Below are 23,328 nucleotides of genomic sequence, written 5' to 3'. Positions count from 1 at the left end.
CAGACTATAACCTATTAACAATCATCAAATTGCATATATTGTACTCTTTTTCCCTTGATGAGTTTTTCCTAACGGTTTCTCATAAAAGGTTTTTAATGAGATAATATAAACACAAGTATCTATATATGCCATATCATTTTCTCCTTATATTTTTCCCACTGGGTTTTAAAGGAGTTTTTCAATGGCATGTGAAATGCACTCTTTTCCTTTATGAGTTTTCTCTCGAAGTTTCTCATGATGGTTTTTAATGAGGCAATATCTTCTCAAATATCATATGTTACACTTTCTATTTTCCCTATCGGGGTTTTTAAAGGATGTACTCAAGACATATTTATTGTTCTCTAAACTCAAAGATGAGTTTTCTCCTTCTACAAAGGTTTTCTCAAATGAGTTACCATGAGACAATAATCATTATATGTTGTATCATTTTCTCCTTATTTTTCCCACAGGGTTTAAAGGAGTTTTAGCAACATATCTACACTATTCTCCTCATATTTTTCCCACAGGGTTTTTGGAGGAGACTTTAAAGATTATACAACGATTTCTCAAAATCAAGATGATGAACATTCTCGAAGGAAAACACATACAAGGAGGGGTCTTTATCAACATGATATATATTATAAAGACAAGCATTGATTAGGGGGAGTGTTAGGAATTAATTAAATATATTTAATTAAGGGATAATCCCTGCTATGTCGGTTGCTTTAGTTTAGCAACTGCTCCTTGTAACCGCTTTTGTAGTGGGGTATATATACCCACATCTTCAATCAATGAGACAGCGATTTCATCATTTGCTCTTCCTCTCTTCTTCTACTCTTCACAGTATGATTTCTCGTATAGAGAATCGGTGGTTGCAACACACGTCCCGAACAGGAAAAATGTAACTTTCTTTTCGATATATGAGGAAACTAGATGTAAGAAAAAAAAAGGCATCAATTGAGTCCGAGTGGAGCTCGCGCCTAACCTGACTATAAATTAACCAAACCATCAACGGGTCAGGATTACAAGCACACACTCTCACACAAAGTGAAGGAAATACACGACGAAAAGATACAGAAACGTTGGACAACATCACACTAAGCCTCATACACTACGAGAACTGAAGATAGGTAGTGAAATATGAAGCCGTAGACACCGAGGTCCTCAATCGAGAATGTCACACCACGAGCAAGATCGCATATGCTCAACGAAGAGAGTGATCGACATCGGCAGGGCATTGCCGTGGTCATGCACCTACGGATCCCGACACTACACATCCTACACTCCATCTTCGAAGAAGGCCACTACCTCCTTACCAGGATCGAAGACGCCACACCACCGCAAGATGGAATGGATGAGATGGCCACCTAGAGAGGGTCAAAGCATCCCCCACGAGCAACCGGAGTCTCTCCTCGAGCAGAACACTGCCGCTCCACACATCCAACACCGGAGGAGGGAAAGCATCATGCCAGGATGGAGAGGACCGCCGCCGCCGACCACCCGCAAGCTATTTCGAACCATCCCACATGTTTTCTTTCCATTTCAATATCGTGGACGACATACCTATGCCCCCCCCCCCCCTCCCCAGCAGATTTCCACTGCAGTTCTTGTCCACCAGCACACCCACACACCCAAGAAAATTCTACTCCATTCGCAGAAAAACAAGAAGAGAAATGTCTTGGTGTTCTCCCTGCATGTAGCTTTCAACGGAGAAGTCTATTCGTTGCCCCTCTCTATCACCGCGTTTTTCCACCAGCGGAGAATGACAAGACGCGTAGCTTTCTGATTAAATAGAAGAAGTTGCCGCGCAACCTCCTCCGGTCCGTGACAGCAACCAAGTTAATGCCGCGCCATTAACTCGAGACTCAGACCCGTTCCAAACCTACCGGCCGGCATCACTTCCCGTCGCCGTCAAATGTGCGTTGCCCCCCGGACTTCCTCCCTCCAGTCCAGTCGTCTCCCGCCACCGCCTCGTCGTCCCGCACCTTCTTAACCAACATAGCCATCGCTAGTCCCCAGCGCACTCAGAGGCCTCCGGCACCCCGAGCTTGCGCGCGGATGGGTTGCCTGCCACGCCGGCCGGAGCCGGCGGCCATCGACATCACGTGGGTATCGTGCAGGGGCGTCAGGTCGTCGCTCCCGTTCCACACGCCCTGCCTCTACGCGTCCGTCTGCGTGACGCCGTCGTCCGCCGGCAAGAACGTCCGTCGCCGCCGCGTCAAGACCCCCACCGACCGCGCCGGCGGCGAGAACCCCGAGTGGGACGAGCGCCTGCGGCTCCACCTTCCGGACGACGCCTCCTCGGAGCAGGAAGCCGCGGGAAACAAGAAGGACAGGGGTGTTGTTGACCGTGACGACGGCGTCCTTCTCGTGCGGTTCGAGCTCAAGGCCGAGGTGGCCGTCCTCGGGGACGTGCTCGCCGCGTCGGCCGTCGTGCCGCTCTCCGACCTCGTCGATGACGGCAGGACGCGCCGCGTGTCGTACCAGCTGGCCGCGTCCGCGGACGGCAGGCAGCACAACGGCGTCATCTCCTTCTCGTACGCCTTCCACCACGGAAGCACCATCGACGACGACCAAGAGGACCACAGTAGCGACGGCGAGCCTGTATCGCCCGCTAGCCCAGCCCCTCCCCCGCCGCCGCCTCATCAGTCAACGGTGTCGTCCTCCGGGATGTACCCGGTGATGGACTGGGGGCCACTGGAGCAGCTCGCGGTTTACCCGCCGCAGCTGAACGCCGACACGGTCACGTGCTCAAGCTCACCGGAGCCGATTGCGGTCTACCCGCCGTTGCAGGAGACGTCAAGCCGTGGAATTTATCCGATGCTGGGGGAGCCGGAAAGCAGTTTGTACCCCACAGTAGACTTTGCTCCGGTGAGCTGTTACACGCCGACGACGGCGCCGTACTACTACGGTGGTGGTTTGTACGGTTGAAACTCTATGTTGTGAACCCTGATTTTCGAGCGTTTCGTTGGATCGGTGTGCCGACCTTCCGCCTCGACAGAGGCTGCCGGCAGCCGGCAGCTTGTACCTTTTTCTGTAAAGTTCACATGGTGATGCCGCCATGCTAGCATCCTTCGCCGGGCCGCCATTGATGCCGGGCTTGTGCTGTGCGTGGTATTGGATATGTTTCAGCCGACCAAATTCGTCTGTATGTACATGAAGTTTGTGTATGTTATCACATTATAGATAAATTAAGGGCACCGTTGATTCAGCAGGAATTTTGAAGCATTGAATCCTTAGTGATTTTTCTGGTTTTGATTGGTACAACTGAATAATATGGAAATTATGGAATCATTTGTAATATATTTCATAGAAAATCTAGCATCCACTCCAATCTCGTCCAAAAATTCATTTGTTACAATTCAACAAGGTAACTTTTACAGCAGATCAATTGTTTCGGGCTGTTTATTTTTGTGATCAGACGGTCTGGATGCATGAATACTACACCAACTGGATTCAAAAGAGAATCCATTTTTTTCCCATATGATGTGCGTCCCCGGAATCAAGCAGTAGTGGTGTATGGTCCGATATTGCTCTCCGTAGAGCACATACAATCACTAGCGGGAACTTCTGTTCCCATTCGATGCTAGTGAGGACCCGATCTAGCTTCTAATAAGTCTGATTTTGTAGAGAGTTAGCCCAAGTGAACTTCCTTCCTGAAAGTTCAATTTCTCTAAGATCCAGGCTTTCAATAATTGTATTGAACATGAATGGCCATTTGCCATCAAAATTATCATTACTCTTTTCATCAGACCGCCGAATAATATTAAAATCACCTCCCACTAATAGAGGTAACTTTTCGTCACAGATCCGGACCAGATCAGCCAGAAAGTCGGGTTTGAACTCTGGCTGTGCTGCACCATATACAACAACAAGACCCCATTGAAAACCATCATGTTTTGATCTGATCCTAAATTTAATCGCAAATTCTCCCAATATCACTTCACGCACCTGGAGTGATTCACATCGTACTCCAAGCAAGATCCCACCGGATCTTCCTCTCGGAGGGAGACAGTGCCAATCATACTCAACGCCCGCAGACAAGGTGTTTAGAAATTGTGAAGTAAAGTTATCCCGCCCAGTCTCCATAAGCGCGATAAAATCTAGTTTGTACTCTAAAGTAGCCTATGCGAGGAACCTAATTTTAGCCAAGTCTTTCATACCTCTGCTATTTCAGAAGATTCCTCTCATCATTCATTGTAGAATTTTTTAGCGATCTTAAATCTAGCACTTCTGTGAATCGCAGAAACCGGATATACTTTGCGTTTCCAAGCACGCTTTGGTTTTTCAAGACATAAATGTTGGTCCATATAACCAGGATGTCGTGAATCAACCTCAATGTGTTGCGTTTCAGCACTGCAGTCATCAGAAAGATGATCTTCATCCTCTGCGTAACTCTCCGTAGGAGCAAGATTCTCACATAGGGAATTCAACTCTCCTAGTGCATCAATTTCGGAATCTTTCATTGGTTTGATCGCGGCTAAATTCCTGACCATGTCCAAGGCCCTATCTACCTCTAAGTCAAGCGAATCATTAATAGATTTCGCGATCTCTTTACTCGAGCTCTCCAGAGAGACCCCACAGAATTAGCATTATCTATAATATCGCTTGGCGAAAAATGAAGAATAGAGTGAGCCTTGTTGATGGACATACCTGTCGACAGCTCGGCATCTCTCAATTTAGCCGCTCGCATAGCCCGCCCCATCTGCAAGTCATCCACGTCCGGCTGCACCTGGATCCTCAGACTAGACCGTCTGTCCTCCGTCATGGGATCCTTGATGCCACCAAAGGCAATGACCTGTTCATCGGACACTCCATCAATATCTTCTCTTGAGCGTACCCCCGGAGAAACTATATGATCGACAATGGTCCGAGCACATGGAGACCGCACCCCTGGCGATACAGGAGAGGTGATGAGCAGACTTAACAATCAACACTACATTGTAAGATACTCTTTCTCCGTCCCGTAATATAAGGATGTTTTCTTTGCTACAACGGTGACGTAAACAGTGGGACTGGAACGTAATGGGCTTTTGCCCATATTGTTTGGTTGTTGTTCTTCACGTGACGATGCTCTGCTCCATCCATGGTGTGTGCTGGCGAGTCAGTGGAAATCGAGGGTCAGATCGTGGCATCCATCGCCAGCAGCGCCGACGAGTGACCACCAGCTTTGGCGCTAAATCGGGGGAGACATCAGCATCGGAGGTTCTGCTCGAGCCGTCGCCACTCACCATATTTGTTCGAAGCTTTCCGTCCGGTAACGTGATCTGTTCCTGGTGGGGGTGGGGCGGCATCTGTTTTAATTTGGGCTGAAATTTGGTTGCGGGGTATGTGTTTACGGGCTGAGTCAACCAAACATGTCTAACGGAATCAGGTAATGGTGTAATGGGATAACAGGTAAAAAGTATTGAACGAAACACATCCTAAGATGTTATTATGGGATGGAGGAAGTAGCTAATATAACCACTCACGCCGAGCGGTATCAACACTACACCAATATCAGACAAAAATGGTTGCAAGTTGTGCAGCGCTGTCCACTCAAGTCTCCAAGTCTTCTCGTGGCATCCATTTTCCAAGCTTCTTCCACAAGTTTTCCCCTAAATGATTGAGACGAGCCACCATACTATCACTGATTTCATTCACTATAGCATCCAGTGCCGTGCAGAGACCATCGATCGTGTTCGGCAGCTACCACCGAAAAGGACACAACTCACAAACAAACAGAAAAATTTTCACTGCACAAAACCCATATAAATAATTGCTGCCGTAATATTGTGATTTTGCCAGGCTTTGTAAATATCATGTTGTGGACCATGCTTATGGAGGAGGCGTAAACATATAACGAAGAAAGATATTATCATCACTGATTTGGTACGTAGCTAGTGTACATCTTTTGCACTAGCTAGGCTCAGGACATTTCCTTATCTTTGATTATTCAAGTGGCCTAGGCTTGAGTTCAGGTCGAAGTCAGGCCGGATATTTAGCTCTAGGGTGTGTCCATGCGGAGCGGAGACTTGCAGGCGACTATGATCCAACGATTGCTGCACCTGTGGCCCCAAAAGGGACGAGATTCCACGGGAAACCCATATAAATTCGCAGGTGCTCCCGCTCCTTATCTCGCAAGATAAACACCCGAACAATCCAGTCAAGCCATGGCCGCTGCACCATCATCTGCACGCATTCCCACCATCATCATCCTCCTACTCCTAGCACTCCCGGCCATCTCTTCTTCTTCCTCCAGCCCAGCCAACGGCAGCGACACAGACCTCGCCGCGCTGCTGGCTTTCAAATCCCAGCTCACCGACCCTCGTCGCGTCCTTGCACGCAACTGGACCGGCACGGCTTTCTGCCACTGGATAGGCGTCTCGTGCAGCCTTCGCCGGCAGCGCGTCACAGCTCTAACGTTGGTAGACACGCCGCTTTCTGGACCTATTGCTCCCCACCTTGGTAACCTCTCTTTCCTCTCTGTTCTTAATCTCACCGGCACCAACCTTACGGGTTCCATCCCTCCTGAGCTTGGTAGGCTATGCCGACTTAGATATCTTCGTCTTCAAGAAAATAGCCTGTCGGATGCAATTCCTAATGCCATAGGAAAACTCACAAGGCTTGAGTTCCTTAGTCTAAGTTCTAACCAACTCACGGGTCAGATCCCCCCTGGAATGATAATTCGTCTGCACAAACTTGAGACCATTTCTCTGACCGAAAATGCCTTGTGCGGTCAGATACCACCCCATCTATTCAATAACACGCCTTCCTTGAAATACATCTACTTTTATGACAACAGACTCTCTGGCCAGATCCCTCCTGAGATGCTACTAGGTTCAAAAAGCCTTAGAGAAATTGACCTGGGTCGAAATGCTTTGACTGGCCAAATACCACCCCATCTTTTCAATAACACGCCTTCCTTAAGGACCATCTACTTTGACGAGAACAGTCTCTCGGGCCAGATTCCGGTTGAGATGTTGCTTCATGTGCACAACCTGGAGGAATTTGGCCTGAGCAATAATTACTTGAGCGGGCATATACCACCCTATTTGTTCAATAGCACGCCGGCCTTGTCGTTCATCAACATTGGAATTAATAACCTATCGGGTCCTATACCACACGGCATTGCCTCCCTATCCAAACTTAAATTCTTGCAATTGTACAACAACCAGTTCTCCGGGCTAGTGCCAAAAGCCATATACAACATGTCCACGATACAGTTAATGCTATTAAACAACAACAACCTTACAGGGGCGATCCCAGACAACAATAGTTTTAGCCTCGCCATGCTGCAAACTCTTGACCTCTCCGAAAACAAACTTAGTGGCCGGATTCCATTTGGCCTTGCATCATGTCAATACCTAGAAGATCTGATTCTGCGTGACAATTATTTTTTGGGTGTTTTACCATCGTGGTTAGCTAGATTGCCATACCTTCAACAACTTACTGTGGCTGAAAACAATCTTGTTGGTTTGATCCCAGCAGCACTTGGCAATCTCACTGCCCTTAATTTCCTAGAGCTCTTTGGCTGCTACTTTAAAGGAGACATTCCATCGGAATTAGGGCTGCTGCAGAAACTCTCCTACCTACATATTGGGTTTAATCAACTTACTGGTGCAGTTCCAGCTTCCCTTGGGAATTTATCCCAGTTGTCTCACCTATATTTGCACGTAAATAATTTATCAGGCTCAGTACCGCCAGCAATTGGGAACATGGTCGCTTTGGAAGAACTTACCATGCAAAACAACAATTTAGAGGGACATATGGAATTCTTGTCAGCTCTTTCTAGTTGTAGAAACCTACAGCTACTTAACATAGGGGTTAATTCTTTTATTGGTGTTCTTCCTGACCACATTGGAAACCTCTCTTCACAATTAACCACCTTCACTGCGGGTTACAACAAGTTAATAGGAGCGATTCCAACAACAATTTCTAATATAAGCAGCCTTGAATGGATTGATATTTCTAACAACCAACTCGTTGGCCCAATCCCAGAATCCATCGCTGCGTTGAAATATCTCATGTGGCTTGACCTCTCTAGCAATGACATGCTTGGCACCATCCCAACAGAAATGGGTATGCTTTCGAGTATACAGCGGTTTTTTCTCCAAATAAATAAATTTTCTGGCTCTATACCAAGAAGCTTGGGTAATCTTAGTAAGTTGGAGAAAATGGACCTATCCAATAACCAGTTAAGTTCTACAATACCGACTAGATTATTCCGCCTTGATAAACTTATTGAACTCAATCTTTCATACAACTTTCTCGTTGGTGCACTACCGGAGGATGTTTCTGGGATAATACAAACATACAAAATTGACTTTTCTTCTAACTTCCTCATAGGAAGCATCCCAGAATCAATGGGGCAGCTTAAGATGCTAACGTACCTAAATCTGTCACATAACTTGTTTGGAGGCTCTATACTAGACTCACTTCAAAAGCTAACTAGCTTAGCATCCTTAGACCTCTCCTCCAACAACCTCTCTGGTGCCATTCCAATGTACCTTGCAAACTTAACCGACTTGACTGCCATGAACCTTTCGTTCAACAGGTTGGCAGGCCAAATTCCAGAGGGGGGTGTTTTCTCAAACATCACATTGCAATCTTTGATTGGGAATGCTGGGCTGTGTGGAGCTCCACGCCTAGGATTTTTGCCATGTCTTGAAAAACCTCGTTCAAATAATATAAACCGGACAAAATTTCTACTCCTTGCTTCCATGGTAGCTTCTGGCATTATTGCTATTTGCTTATGGCTATGGATCAGAAAGAAACATAAGCATCAGGATGAGGTCAAAACTTTCAGTGATCCAATAGATAGCATAGGCCACCAGATAGTCTCCTATCAAGAGCTCGTTCGGGCCACAAACAATTTTAGTGAGGACAATTTGTTGGGACGTGGATGCTTTGGGAAAGTCTTCAAGGGAGTAGTGAGTGGTTCGGTTGTTGCGATAAAAGTTCTTGATATGCAGCTGGAGCAGGCCAAAAGAAGCTTTGATGTTGAGTGTCATGTGCTTCGCATGGCGCGGCACCGCAACCTTATACGGATAATCAACACATGTTCCAACCTAGACTTCAGAGCACTCGTTCTTCAGTACATGCCAAATGGAAGTTTAGAGATGCTACTGCACCAGTGTGAGAGTACAATGCCTTTGGGTTTCCTTGAGCGGATAGACATTTTGCTCGATGTGTCGATGGCAATGGAGTACCTGCACTTTGAGCACTATGAGGTGATACTGCACTGCGACTTGAAGCCCAGCAATGTGTTGTTTGATCAGGGCATGATAGGTCATGTCGCCGACTTCGGGATTGCAAGGTTGCTTCTAGGTGATGACGATTCCATGATATGTGCGAGTATGGCTGGAACAGTTGGTTACATGGCACCAGGTACTTAGATACAATCTATCAAACCATTGAATACTTGCGACTGAACATACATGCTCTCATCTTCATTCATTTGTTCCATGTTTCTTGTGCAGAGTATGGGTCTTTTGGAAAGGCATCACGAAAGAGCGATGTGTTTAGCTACGGGATCATGCTCCTTGAAGTCTTCACCAGAAAAAGACCCACTGATGCTATATTCGGTCAAGAACTGACCCTTAGGCAGTGGGTTCACGGTGCATTTCCTATAGAGCTTGTCAGTGTTGTTGACACCCAGCTACTTCAAGGCTCCTCTTCTTCTAGTTCCATCCTTGTTGAAGGATTTCTCGTACCGATATTCGATTTGGGTTTGCTCTGCTCTAGCGACTCCCCTAACAAGAGAATTACGATGAGAGATGTGGTGGTGAGGTTGAAGAAGATCAAAGTAGAGTACACCAAACAAGCAGCAGCAATGACATCACGTAGTAGTGCAGCGTAGGACTTCATCTCTAGCTACGACTCTTCCTCTTCCTATGTTGGTGTTGTTTCCATGGGCTGCTTGACAATACTCCAGATGATATCCGACGGGGAGGAAGACGTCGAGAGGCCTGTTCCAATGGAAGCATAAATCTGATGCATGTTGGATATAAGTAACAGGCTCTCTGTTTTTTTCAGTATTAGTTAATATGCATGTTTCATTACTTTTAGCAATGTAATAAAGTATGATGCCATAAAGCATACAACCTCATGTTACCTTTCAATATATAAGCTATGAATGAACCCTTCTGTCAGTATGATGCCATGCGGAGCGGAGACTTGCAGGCGACTACGATCCAACGATTGCTTCACTTGTGGCCCAAAACGGGATGAGATTCCACGGGAAACCCATAAAAATTCGCAGGTGCTCCCGCTCCGTATCTCGCAAGATAAACACCTGAACAATCAAGTCAAGCCATGGCCTCTGCACCATCATCTACACGTATTCCCACCACCATCATCCTCCTACTCCTAGCACTCTCGGCCATCTCTTTTTTTTGAATGAAAGGGGTTTGCCCCCCTGCCCCATTTTATGTAATGAAGCAGATAGAACACAGTTCAATGTCGCCTAATTATCAGGCCCCACTACCACACCACACATTAGGCGATACACACAGGTGAAGTCCTGAAAGGTGGCCAGACCACATAAAACACTACCATAAACTGAAACAAGGACAAGTATGCAAGGAAATTAAAGCTAGCTATTACAGTTGAGATCACTCATCCCTCCAGGCAATCCGAAGCAGCTCGCCTCGATGCTTGTCCAGGAGCAAAACAAATCTTCTCAGCACCTCCACTTGTGCAGCGTCGCAGAGCACCGTCCATTTTTGCAAATTCCCTTTTAATTTGGCAAGGCCGTAGCCCAGACCCCTCCATGATCGTCCCTGGAAGCAGAAATCATTTCTCAAAGTCCAGATACTCCATAAGGAGGCAGCAGTGATCATATTAAGCATAATTCTTTTCTTTTTGTTTTTCCACATGGAAGAAATATCATCAAAACATTGAATCTTTCTTATCATAAAAATTCAGAAATAATAGACCAAATATGCTCAGCATTGATACAGTCAAAAAACAGATGTTGTATAGATTCCTTTTCATTACAGAACAGGCAGGTTAGGCCATCCATGTTTTTCCTCTTAGCCACATTATCTCTAGTCAGAACTTTGTTATATAGACACAGCCAAAGAAACACATGGATATTCTGAGGACAAAGAACCTTTCACAAGTCATCTCCATACAGAGACCCCACCCCACCAAAATTGATAAATTTGTAAAAAGACTTGACTGAGTACTCCCCATTCTTCTCTAACACCCACACAGGTATATCAGGATTGTTAGATAGTGGGTAATTTTTAATATAATCAATGAGACTCTCCCACTGATTCATCAAATCCCAATCTACACATCTTCTAAATGTAAGTCTCAGATCAGTACCATCCCAAACATGGGACACCACACAATCTTGCTGATTACAAATATCAAACAAACCCCAAAATCTAACTTTAAGGGAACAAACCCCAGCCCATTTGTCATGCCAAATCTAATATTCCTACCATTACCAATCTTCCATTCATAAAAATTCCTAGCAGCCTGGAGAGCCCAAGAGATACTCTTCCAAACAGGGGAACCCCCTTGTTGTCTGGACCAGAAGATATTAGGATTATCAACATTATATTTAAAAACAAGTAGTTTCTTCCAGTCACTATCTCTACTGTTATGGAACCTCTTCCCCCAGGAAGCCAGCAAAGCCATGTTATAATCTCTAATATTTGGTATGCCCAATCCACCAAATTCCTTTTTCCTGGAAACCAGCCCCCATTTGGCCAAGTGATATTTGTGTTGGTCTCCCATATTCCCCCACAAGAAATGAGCCATCTGAGAGTTGATGGCATTAATGGCCCACTTAGGAAATTTCAGTACAGCCATCAAATAAGCAGGAATGCTAATCACACATGCACACAGCAAAATAATCTTCCCTTTATATGTAAGATATCTACCTAGCCACCCAGAAATGCCTTTAATGATTCTATCAATGATAGGTTGGAGATCCTCCCTTCTCAGTTTATCATAATGTAGGGGGACACCCAGATACTTAATGGGGAAGGAATCCATGTTACAGCAGAAAATCTGGGCAAAGATATTAGCTCTCTCCTCATTCACATTAATGGTAATAAGATCACTTTTATGGAAATTGATTTTCATACCAGAGATGCATTCGAAACATGACAAGATCCATTTAATTTTTTTTGCCTTTTCATAGGAATCCTCCAGAAAGAGGAGAGTATCGTCTGCATATTGAAGACTAACAATCCCCCCTGGAATGACATTACTCAAAACCCATGAAATCAAACCCTGCCCAACAGCTTTTGCGAGCATCTTGGTGAATACATCCGCCACCAGATTAAAAAGAATTGGGGATATGGGATCCCCTTGTTTAAGACCTTTTCCCCCTACAAAGTAGGGACCCGTAGTATCATTAATACGGACACTAAAGGTCCCTTGGAACAGTAATTTCTGTATCCACAAAATCCATTTAGATCCAAAACCTCTGGATTCAAGCATTTCAAACAAAAAATCCCAGTTAACACGGTCGTACGCTTTTTCATAATCCAGCTTGAGCACAAGTCCAGGAACATTGGATTTTTTCACCTCATGAATTACTTCATGGGCAAGCACCACACTCTCTAAGATATATCTCCCCTTAATAAATGCAGTCTGATTAGGGGAAATCAGTCTATCACTAATAGGGGAAAGTCTATTAGTTAATACTTTGGAAAAAATCTTAACAACACAATTGCTCAGGCTAATAGGTCTAAATTTTTTCATAACATTGGCATCAGGCTCTTTTGGAATTAATATAATCAAAGCGAAGTTCAGCCTATGAATGTCTAAATTCCCCACCTCAAAATCCTTAATCATTGCCATAAAATCAGACTTGATCAATTCCCAAAAAGTTTGGTAAAACAAAAACAAAAAGCCATCCGGCCCAGGAGCACCATTGGCATATGAGCCAAAAATGGCTTCTTTCACCTCCGCTTCTGAGAAATCTTTTTGGAGACTTTCATTTTCAGCCATGGTGATTAACTCATCATCCCCCCAAAAGTCAGGGCCCAAGTGAATATTATGTCTGGCCTCCTGGGAAAACAGTTCTTTATAAAATGATGTTGCCACCTCCAGCATCTCCTCAGGAGAAGAAACAGGACCATGCTCACCAATTAGTTCAGCAAGATGGTTCTTCCTGTGGCGATGATTCGCCAACGCATGGAAGTAAGCATTATTTCTATCACCTTCCTTAATCCTACGATCTCTAGATCTTTGCCACAAGGCAATTTCCTCTTTCCTCATTATCTCTTCTAGTTCTCTCTTAATATCTTTCATACGTTTAATGTCCACATCTGTGACACGATTGGTTTCAGCAAAGACATCTAAAATATCAAATTCCATAATAAGATCTCTCTTTTTCTTTTTAACAGCAGCTTCAATATTAATACTCCACCCTTTGATTTTCTTCCTAAGTCTTTTAGATTTCGCAATCCAAATATCAATAGCAGATCTGCCCACAATGGGAGCATTTCACACTGATTCAACAAGATTTTTAAAATCAGGTTGTTCCAGCCACCACTTTTCAAATCTGAACATCTTTGGGGAGGTAACCCTCCGAGCCATCATATCTATAATCAGAGGGGTGTGATCACTACCGATTCGGGGCAAAGCCCTAAGAGCTGAAAGGGGAAACATGGTGTCCCAAGAGGGAGAAACAAACACTCTATCAATAGTGGAGTAAATGGGGGTTTCCTGGTTATTACACCAGGTGTATTTCCTGTTAGCTACACTGATTTCCATCAGCCCCCATTTGTTAATCCAATCATTAAACAAGAAAGAGGTGGAATGATTCACATTACCATTGCTCTTATTAGATCCTAATCTGGTTAGGTTAAAGTCCCCACCCAAAATAATAGGATAAGTGGCTTTCTCCATAACCTCATGCAGGTCTGCAATAAAATCCATCTTGTTCTCATTGTAAGCCGTGCCATAAACAGCAACAAACTGCCAAACCACTTTATCCGTTTTATTCCTAATGGTAGCTGTAATAAAGAACTTATGGTTTAAAAACCAACAGTCTCAAAAAGATCTCCATTGATGCCCACAAGGACACCACCAACTGTACCTCTAGCAGGTAGTTGGTGCCAAACAAAATTCTTATTACCCGCAATCTTATCTAGAAGCTTGCTATCAATGTTTTCTCTCTTGGTTTTAGAGAACCCCACCAAATCCACATTATTAATCCTCAAAAAATCTTGCAGGCGTTGACTCTTTCCAGGTTGTCCTAGACCACGTATATTCCAAAAAACTCCTATCATGAGATTTTAAAAGGATGTGACAGGCTACAAAGCCTCCTAGATGAATCAGGTTTGGACAAGTACTACCAGAAGCATCAACACCTACTGCTTTGTTAAGTATCATGTCTTCACCACGTGGAGAACCCTTAATATCCTTATTAACAGGTGTGTAAAGGTCATCAGGGAGCACAGTCTCAGGGTTGGAATCTGCAAATTCCAAACACCTAATACTCTCCCTCAGGACCAAATCCTGAATAATATCCCCTTGCTCCTTATCACTATCTCCTATGCAAATGTCTACCCTAACAATTTGATCAGCAAGAGTTTGAGTATCGTTTAATGCAAAAGATTTACCTTGGAAGGAAGCAGGAATCTCCAAGTTCTTCTTTTGTAGGTATGCAGTAGCCTTCTCCATAATCTTTATGTTACCATGTTGTCTTGTAGTAGGTCTGGTGGAGAGCAAAGGGCCCCATCTCTTCTCTTTACCTGTATCTTCTTTCCTTCTCTTATCCATTTCCTCCACATCCAGGGATTCTAGCAATGATCTCTTAGCAGAACAAAAGCTTGTAGCTATTTGTTCAGGTAGACACACCATCTCACGCAGATTATTTTCCTCTTCATCTTCAGAATCAGCCATTTCAATCCTCAGCTGTGCAGAACAGTAGTCCATGTGAGAACCAATGTCCATATCATGATTCAGATCCTCAATACTCTCCTCAGATGTCTCCATTTGTGCAGTGGGAGTTTTACACTCAGCTTCCAACAAAAACTGCTCATGTAACTCATCCATCAGCATCCCAGGGTGAAAGCTGGCAGCAGATGTGCAGATTTCTTCCTTAATCCCAGAACCAGCTTTCTTATCCTTTGAGAAGTTTGCTCTATCTAGCTCATCTATTGGTTCATCAGCATCCCCATCCATATACTCCTTATCTTGATCAAACTCTTCCTCCTCTTTATCCTCATCTTCCACATCTAGATTAGGGTCATCTCCATCTCCTCCAGAACCTTCCCCATCCTGGACAAATCCTTCCACAGCGAATAGCAATATGTAGAGCTTCTTTTTCATCTCCACCAATCTCTCATAGGGAATCTTGGTAGGATCTCTACAAGCAACCTTAATTCTGACTTTCTCATATAAACTCTTAAAAATTCCATTCCAGTCCACATCAACTAGGATACCAAAGCAGGATGCTATTTGGGAAAAAACCTTCCATGCACACCATCTAGGAGGAAAACCCTCCACTTGGATCCATACTTCAGTCAGCTCACCATAAGGTTCCAGCATCCCAGCTCATTCACATATCTTAACAGAAACACCATCAATGGGAAGATCAAATGCAGGAAATTCAAGAAGGTCCTCTACTTTCTTCCAAGGAGGAAATCTCAACAGAAACTTTCTTTCTTCTAATTCTCTCACTTGCCAAGGCCACTCTTTTCCTTTGAAGAAAATTCCATTAAGCTGCACAATCAAATCAGAGGCAGAGACCTCTCCTTTAAGCACCTTCAAAACTGCACAGTTCTTGTAGTTCAACCAGTTGGATTCAGCTGCCACAGGTATGTCAATATGATAGAATCCCAGACCTACTGCAGCACTACCAAAGTACTCAGCAGTAGGTTGCAGACGTGCCCAAGAAATACAATTATTGACATTATGTGTACCAGAGCAGATAAAGCATCTTTTTGGTTCCACACAATTGCCTACATAGTGCCCAGGCCAGCTACAATTGAAGCATATCATCTCCTTATATCTGGGATCTAAGACTTGCATAGTGGGAGTTGGGACAGAGGCAGGGACTGGAGCAGGGGTTGTGTTTTGAACACTAGGGGCAATCTTACCAGTGTTACCTGATTGCTTCTGACCTGCTGCTGCCCCTTTGACAACAGGAGCTACAGGAGGTGGAGGAAGAGCCCCCTGTCCACCTTTCTTGGAAGGATTCTTCTTGGGTCGCTGTTGCCCCTTGGGATCCATGATCCCTTTCACCACGGACACGAAAGAAGCTCTCCTATCACCACCTTCCTCACAGATCCGAAACCTAGTGGGGGCAGGATCAAAACGGCCGGGGTGGATGATGGGATAACAATCTTCTACAGAGAAGCTCCCAGACCGCAACAAAGTTTTCTTGATCCAGAACAGGCGGCTGCCTATTGTCGATCTAGGGTTTGGAGAGGGAGGGCGATATTTGTGGTTGGTTCGACGGTGTCTGGGGGAAGGGATGACCCACAGCTGTCCATAAAATTCCTCCACCTCTTCCTCCTTTCTGTCATCATAGCCAGAAGGCGTGTTTCTCTTTACCGCTTTATCCTCCACCACAGAGCCATAGATCATCGATGGTGTGTGCTTCTGGGCCCTCAAAGGAGGCCAACATTTTTCCATATTCCTAGTTTGTCCTTTAGACCCAGCCCCACTATCAACTAGCCGTGGTCTCTCACTAGATAGGGCTTTGCATACAAATCCATTCTCTCCCTGCAGATTGTTTTGGGGCTGTCCATTACTTTCCACCTTTGTTATCTCAGATATCATACCTTCGTCACTGTTGATCTCCACGATCACAGTACTATTAAACCCTTTTTTGCAAACAGCATCAGAACCTGTAACTTTGCTGACAGAGGAAATAATACTGGACACAAGTCCATCAGGATCCAATGGATGGCTGAGAAGTTCATCCTCACCTCCACAATCCCCATCTGAAGCCCCAATCCCCCCAAAATGAAATCGAGGAACAATCCCCCCCTTATAAACCCTAGAATCATCACCTCCCCCCTCTGCAGAAGCAGGAAAACAGTATCTAATTGCAGGTTTACGTACCTTCACATTTTCTAGAGGGATCTCACCGCTGTCCCCCCCATGGTGGAGGCTCATGAAGACGAGCCCCCATGAGAAGCCCGCGACGTGCTCCCTGGCCACGTCCGCGGGCAGCACCCATCAAGGGAGGCGGGGTGGGCTGACACCGCGCGACAGGTACTCCAACGGAATGCTGGCCAGCTCCATGATCGACGGTGGCCGGATGTTGAGTCGCGCGAGGCTTGTGGATTTGAAGCATCTCCACCTCTCCGCCTGGATCGGATCTGACTCCGCCTCCTGGATGGCCCAGAAGATGATGTCGTAGTCCATCCCTCCCTCGTCGCCGGCGAAACGGCAGCGCTCCGAGAATGAGCTGCTCCTGATGACCTCGACGCAGATCTCCGGCCACTTCTCTCTCAGCGGAAATCTCTCCCTCACCACCCGCAGAATCTCCTCCCGCGCCTCCGTCGAGTGCGAGTCTATCTGCGGACGCCTCCGCTTCCTGAATCACCACCGGCGCCGCTACCTGCGCCTGAGGACGCAAGCGGCGGATTCGCCTCCTCCGCCGCGGATTCGCCATCTGTGCACCGAGAGGAGAGGTGGGGAGGAATGGGAAGCGGTGGAGATCGAAACCCACCCGCTCGCTCGATATGGTGGGCGCAGTAACTACGGGGCGCGGATAGGTGTGGGAGTGGGCGGCCATTAATGACGGCTGCGACATGCTCGGGTGTCGCCCGCTGCGCACGCGTGTTGCCAGATGTGTCGGCCATCTCCTATTCTCTCTCGGCCATCTCTGCTTCCTCCTTCTCTCCTAGTCCAGCCAACGGCAGTGACACGGACCTCGCCGCGCTGCTGGCTTTCAAATCCCAGCTCACCGACCCTCGTCGCGTCCTTGCACGCAACTGGACCGGCACGGCTTTCTGCCACTGGATAGGCGTCTCGTGCAGCCTTCGCCGGCAGCGCGTCATATCTCCGGCTTAAAGAAAATAGCCTGTCAGATGTCATTCCTATAGCTCTAGGGAACCTCACAAGGCTCCGGTTCCTTAGTCTAAGTTATAACCGACTCACGGGGCAAATCCCCCATGAGATGCTGTTACACATGCGCAACCTTACAGAATTTTATCTATATGAAAATGACTTGAGTGGCCAAATACCACCTTATTTGTTTAATAATATCTCGTCCTTGACGGACGTCAACTTTGGATACAACCAGCTATCGGGTCCCATACCACACGGTGTCGCTTCCCTATCCAAGCTTAATACCTTGGCGCTGGACTACAACCACTTTTCCGGTCTAGTGCCACAAGCGATATACAACATGTCCATTTTGCAATACGTATCACTCTCAAGCAATAATTTTACAGGGACGATTCCAACAAATCAAAGTTTTAGCCTCCCAATGTTGCAAACTCTTGATCTCTCCGAAAACGAATTTAGTGGACAAATTTCGTCAGGGCTTGCATCATGCCTTTACCTAGAAGAATTGTTTTTGCAGGACAACTCTTTTGCGGATGTTGTGCCATTATGGTTAGCTAAAATGCATCACCTAAAAAATGTTTCACTGGGTGGAAATAACCTCATTGGCTTAGTTCCAGCCGGTCTTAGCAATCTGTCTAGCCTTACTATGCTAGACCTATCTGGCTGTAACCTTACAGGACACATCCCCCCAGAGTTGGGATTAATGCAAAAACTCTCCTTTCTCCATCTTGGAACAAATCAACTTACCGGAGCAATTCCAGCTGCGCTTGGGAATTTATCCATGTTGTCTCTCCTAGCTTTTGAGGAAAATAAATTATCAGGCTCAGCACCTTCAACACTTGGGAACATTGCAAGTTTGGAGGAGCTTCACCTGCAAAACAACAATTTAGAGGGAAGTATTATGGAGCTTTTGTCACCTCTTTGTAACTGTAGAAACCTCCAACTGATTAACATAGCAGTGAACTCTTTTACCGGTGCCCTCTCTGACCAACTAGGAAATCTCTCTTCACGATTGATAACTTTCACTCCAGCTCACAACAAATTAGTAGGTGGACTTCCGGCAACAATTTCAAATATAAGCGGTCTTCAGTGGTTAGATCTTTCTAAGAACCTAGTCACTGAGCCGATCCCGGAATCCATCGCTACACTGAAAAATCTCGTGTGGCTTGACCTCTCCGGTAATCGCATGTTCGGCACTATCCCAACAGAAATAGGCATGCTTTGGAATCTACAACGGTTGTTTCTCCAAAGAAATAAGTTTTCTGGCTCTATACCAAAAAGCATGGGTAATCTTAGTAAGTTAGAGAAAATGGACCTATCCAAGAATCAGTTAAGTTCTACTATACCGGCAAGATTATTCCGTCTTGATAAAGTTATTGAACTAAATCTTTCATGCAATTTTCTTGTTGGTGCACTGCCCGCGGATGTTTCTGGGCTAATACAAATATACCAAATGGACCTCTCTTTTAACTCCTTCATAGGAAGCATCCCAAAATCGATGGGGCAGCTTAAGATGCTAATATACCTAAATCTATCGCACAATTTGTTCGGAGGCTTGATGCCAGACTCACTTCAAAAGCTAACTAGCTTAGCATCCTTAGACCTTTCCTTCAACAACCTCTCTGGTGCCATTCCAGCATACCTTGCTAGCTTAACCGACTTAACTACCATGAACCTCTCATTCAATAGGTTTGTAGGCCAAATACCAGAGGGAGGTGTTTTCTCAAACATCACATTGAAATCTTTGATTGGGAATGTTGGGCTGTGTGGCGCTCCACGCCTAGGATTTTTACCATGTCTTGCCAGACCTCGTTCAAATAATATACACTGGCAAATATTTCTGCTCCCAGCTTCCATGGTAGCTTCTGGCATTATTGCTATTCGCTTATGGCTATGGATCAAAAATAAACTTAAGCATGAGGGTGAGGTCAAAACTGATGGCGATCCATCCGATGGCGTAGGTCACCAAATAGTATCTTATCATGACCTCATTCGGGCCACAGACAATTTCAGTGAGGACAATTTGTTGGGAAGTGGGAGCTTGGGGAAAGTCTTCAAGGGACAAGTGAGTAGTTTGGTTGTTGCGATAAAAGTTCTTGACATGCAACTAGAGCAGTCCAAGAGAAGCTTCGATGCCGAGTGTCGTGTGCTTCGCATGGCACGACACCGCAACCTGATACGAATACTCAACACATGTTCAAACCTAGACTTCAGAGCACTTGTTCTTCAGTACATGCCAAATGGGAGTTTAGAGATGCTACTGCACCAGTCTCAGAGTACAATCCCCTCGGGGTTCCTTGAGAGGATCGACATCATGCTCGATGTGTCTATGGCAATGGAGTACCTGCACTTTGATCACTATGAGGTGACACTGCACTGCGATTTGAAACCTAGCAACGTGTAATTTGATGAGGACATGATTGCTCGTGTAGTCATGTGGCAGACTTCGGGATTGCAAGGTTGCTTCTCGGTGATGACAACTCCATGATATGTGCGAGTATGGCTGGAACAGTTGGTTACATGGCGCCAGGTACTTATATAGAATATATTAATCCATTGACCATTAGCGACTGCACATACATGCTCCCATCTTTATGCGTTTGTTTCATGATTCTTGTGCAGAGTACGGGTGTTTCGGAAAGGCATCACGAAAGAGCGACGTGTTCAGCTATGGGATCATGCTCTTGGAAGTCTTTACCGGGAAAAGACCTACTGATGCTATGTTCGGGCAAGAACTGACCCTTAGGCAGTGGGTTCACTGTGTATTTCCTGCAGAACTTGTCAGTGTCGTTGACACGCAGCTACTTCAAGGCGCCTCTTCTTCTAGTTGCAACCTACTTGAAGTATTTATCGTGCCGATATTCGAGTTGGGTTTGCTCTGCTCTAGCGACTCACCTGACCAGAGAATTACGATGCGAGATGTGGTGGCGAGGTTGAAGAAGATCAAATTCGAGTACACCAAACAAACAACAGCAGCAGCAACAAGATCACGTAGTAGTGCGGCATAGAGATTGATCTCTCGCTGGGACTCTTCCTCTTTCTATGCTGGTGCTCTTTCCATGGGCGGCTGGACCAATCCCCAGACGATGTCCCTCAGGGAGTAGGGCGTCGAGAGCCGAGTGCTAAAAGAAGCATAAACTAGCTTAATTAGCTCCATCGACCAGTAAGGCTTGAATTCCTCCGTGGTAGGATAAATCTGACGCATGTTGGATCTAAGTAACAGGCTGTCAGTTTTTGTGTATTAAACAATATGCATGTTGTATTACTTTCAGCAATGTAAAAAAGTATGATGCCGTATTGTTAGTTAATCTTGATTGATTAGCTTGTACGTGTCTAATTTGGGCTTGCAGCGTAAGTCCATGGTGTAGTCGGTTTGCTAGTTTAGTTAAATTTGTACTAGGATGTCAAAGTACAGTTAGGATTAGCATTGGCCGTGATATACATTTAGGAAGTACTAGTTTGTGTCCGGTTGAGGACTTGTGCCTGTCCTAGTCAAAGTAATGTTAGTAGTCCGTGTAGGCTTTGGAGTCTAGGCTGGAGTCAGCTTGGTACGTTGGGGTAGCTAGCTTATATATACATAACAAGTCATGAGTTTGTGATAGTAACATCGTGAGTTGAGTAAAAATAGAAAAGCGATAAAGAGGGAAAAGAAAGGCACGATACATGCCTTTGGCCAAAAGTTTTTGCGCGTGCGTGTTCATCGTGTTTTGATGTGATCGATCCTAGAGCCAAGTTCCAACACTTGGTATCAGAGCAAGGTCGAGGTGAAGCTGCGCTTGCCCCGAGGAGGCGACCCGCCTAGCGCCTCGGGGCGGGCGATATAGTCGTTGGGTGGTGCAACGACGAGAAGAGAGGGCGATATAGTCACTGGTGTAGCGACGAGGAGGAGCGGGTGATAGTCGCTGAGTGCTGCAGCGACGGCGAGGATCGGGCAATACTCGTTCGTGGAGTGATGGATGAGGAGGTTCAGGAGATCGTCGTTCGGCGAAGCGACAAGGGGGGACAGCGGTTGTCGTCGGCAAGGCGGTGGAAGAACATCGTTGATGGGAGCAATGGTGCCGAGGTGCGGTGCCGAGAAGCCATCAAGGTCATCATCCAAGGAAGTTGGAGTCATGGAGTCGTGCGGGTTAGCACGATCGGTCGATCGTTGTCGTCATGTGCAAGTAATTGTCTCTGTGAGGTCCGGTTGAAGATGAAGCGTGTCACGGTCGATGGGCTGTCCGGTGTGGTGTAGCACGGAGAGCGAAGACGTGAAGTGAAGATCAAGCTCAAGCGTGTAGTGGGACAATGATCAGTGAAGGGGAGCCTCTTCAATGAGGACCTGTCTCTACATGGGACGGTGTGTGATCCGTTGGCATGTATTAGTATCCATAGTGACAAGTGACAATAAATTTCAGCACACTATATGAATGTTTCCTTACCAAGTTCCACTTACCAAAGGCGCTTCACTCCCCGGCAACGGCGTCAGAAAAGAGTCTTGATGACCCACAAGTATAGGGGATTAATCGTAGTCCTTTCGATAAGTAAGAGTGTCGAACCCAACGAGGAGCAGAAGGATCTAACAAGTGGTTTTCAACAAGGTAAAATCTGCACGCACTGAAATTGTCGGTAACAAGTGATTGTATGGTGAGATGATTCGTAGCAAGCAACTAGTAACAAAAGTAGAAACGGTGCAGCAACGTGGGCCAATCCCTTTTGTAGCAAGGGAGAAGCCTGGACGAAGTCTTATAGGAGGAAAAACGCTCCCGAGGACACACGGGAATTTCTGTCATGCTAGTTTCATCATGTTCATATGATTCGCGTTCGTTACTTTGATAGTTTGATACGTGGGTGGACCAGCGCTTGGGTACTGCCCTTACTTGGACAAGCATCCCACTTATGATTAACCCCTCTCGCAAGCATCCGCAACTACAGAAGAAGAATTAAGACAAAGTCTAACCATAGCATTAAACTAGTGGATCCAAATCAGCCACTTACGAAGCAACGCATAAACTAGGGTTTAAGCTTCTGTCACTCTAGCAACCCATCATCTACTTACTACTTCCCAATGCCTTCCTCTAGGCCCAAATAATGGTGAAGTGTTATGTAGTCGACGTTCACATAACACCACTAGAGGAAAAACAACATACAACATATCAAAATACCGAACGAATACCAAATTCACATGACTACTATTAGCATGACTTATCCCATGTCCTCAGGAACAAAAGTAACTACTCACAAAGCATAATCATATTCATGACCAGAGAGGTAATGAGTAGCATAAAGGATCTGAACATAAACTCTTCCATCAAGTAATCCAACTAGCATCAACTACAAAGAGTAATCAACACTACTAGCAACCTTACAAGTACCAATCGGAGTCACGAG

General features: G+C 45.6%; 2 protein-coding genes and 1 pseudogene across 2 annotated transcripts; all 3 read left to right on the top strand.

The window, feature by feature from the left end:
- Positions 1–1,819: 1,819 nt before the first annotated feature.
- Positions 1,820–3,197, top strand: LOC123411921. Its single transcript, XM_045104877.1, has one exon. It carries the CDS (start codon positions 2,038–2,040, stop codon positions 2,908–2,910), a length of 873 nt encoding a protein of 290 aa, XP_044960812.1. The 5' UTR covers positions 1,820–2,037; the 3' UTR covers positions 2,911–3,197.
- Positions 3,198–6,079: 2,882 nt separating this feature from the next.
- Positions 6,080–10,112, top strand: LOC123411920 (receptor kinase-like protein Xa21). Its single transcript, XM_045104876.1, has 2 exons — positions 6,080–9,348; positions 9,441–10,112. The coding sequence occupies exons 1-2, from the start codon at positions 6,132–6,134 to the stop codon at positions 9,818–9,820; spliced, it is 3,597 nt and encodes a 1,198-aa protein (XP_044960811.1). The 5' UTR covers positions 6,080–6,131; the 3' UTR covers positions 9,821–10,112.
- A 7,573-nt stretch (positions 10,113–17,685) lies between these two features.
- LOC123408001 lies at positions 17,686–20,981 on the top strand (annotated as a pseudogene).
- Positions 20,982–23,328: the final 2,347 nt, after the last annotated feature.

The sequence above is a fragment of the Hordeum vulgare genome, chromosome 7H, assembly GCF_904849725.1.
Source record: "Hordeum vulgare subsp. vulgare chromosome 7H, MorexV3_pseudomolecules_assembly, whole genome shotgun sequence".
In the NCBI taxonomy this organism is placed as follows: Eukaryota; Viridiplantae; Streptophyta; class Magnoliopsida; order Poales; family Poaceae; genus Hordeum; species Hordeum vulgare.
Note: the sequence above shows the minus strand (reverse complement) of the source record. Positions and strands in the feature narration are given on the sequence as shown.

Excerpts from the sequence above, each read along its gene's own strand:
- LOC123411921 (XM_045104877.1), top strand. The coding sequence starts at position 2,038 with ATGGGTTGCCTGCCACGCCGGCCGGAGCCGGCGGCCATCGACATCACG.
- LOC123411920 (XM_045104876.1), top strand. The coding sequence starts at position 6,132 with ATGGCCGCTGCACCATCATCTGCACGCATTCCCACCATCATCATCCTC. Across the intron at positions 9,349-9,440 it reads AGTTGGTTACATGGCACCAG|AGTATGGGTCTTTTGGAAAG; the intron begins GTACTTAGATAC and ends TTTCTTGTGCAG.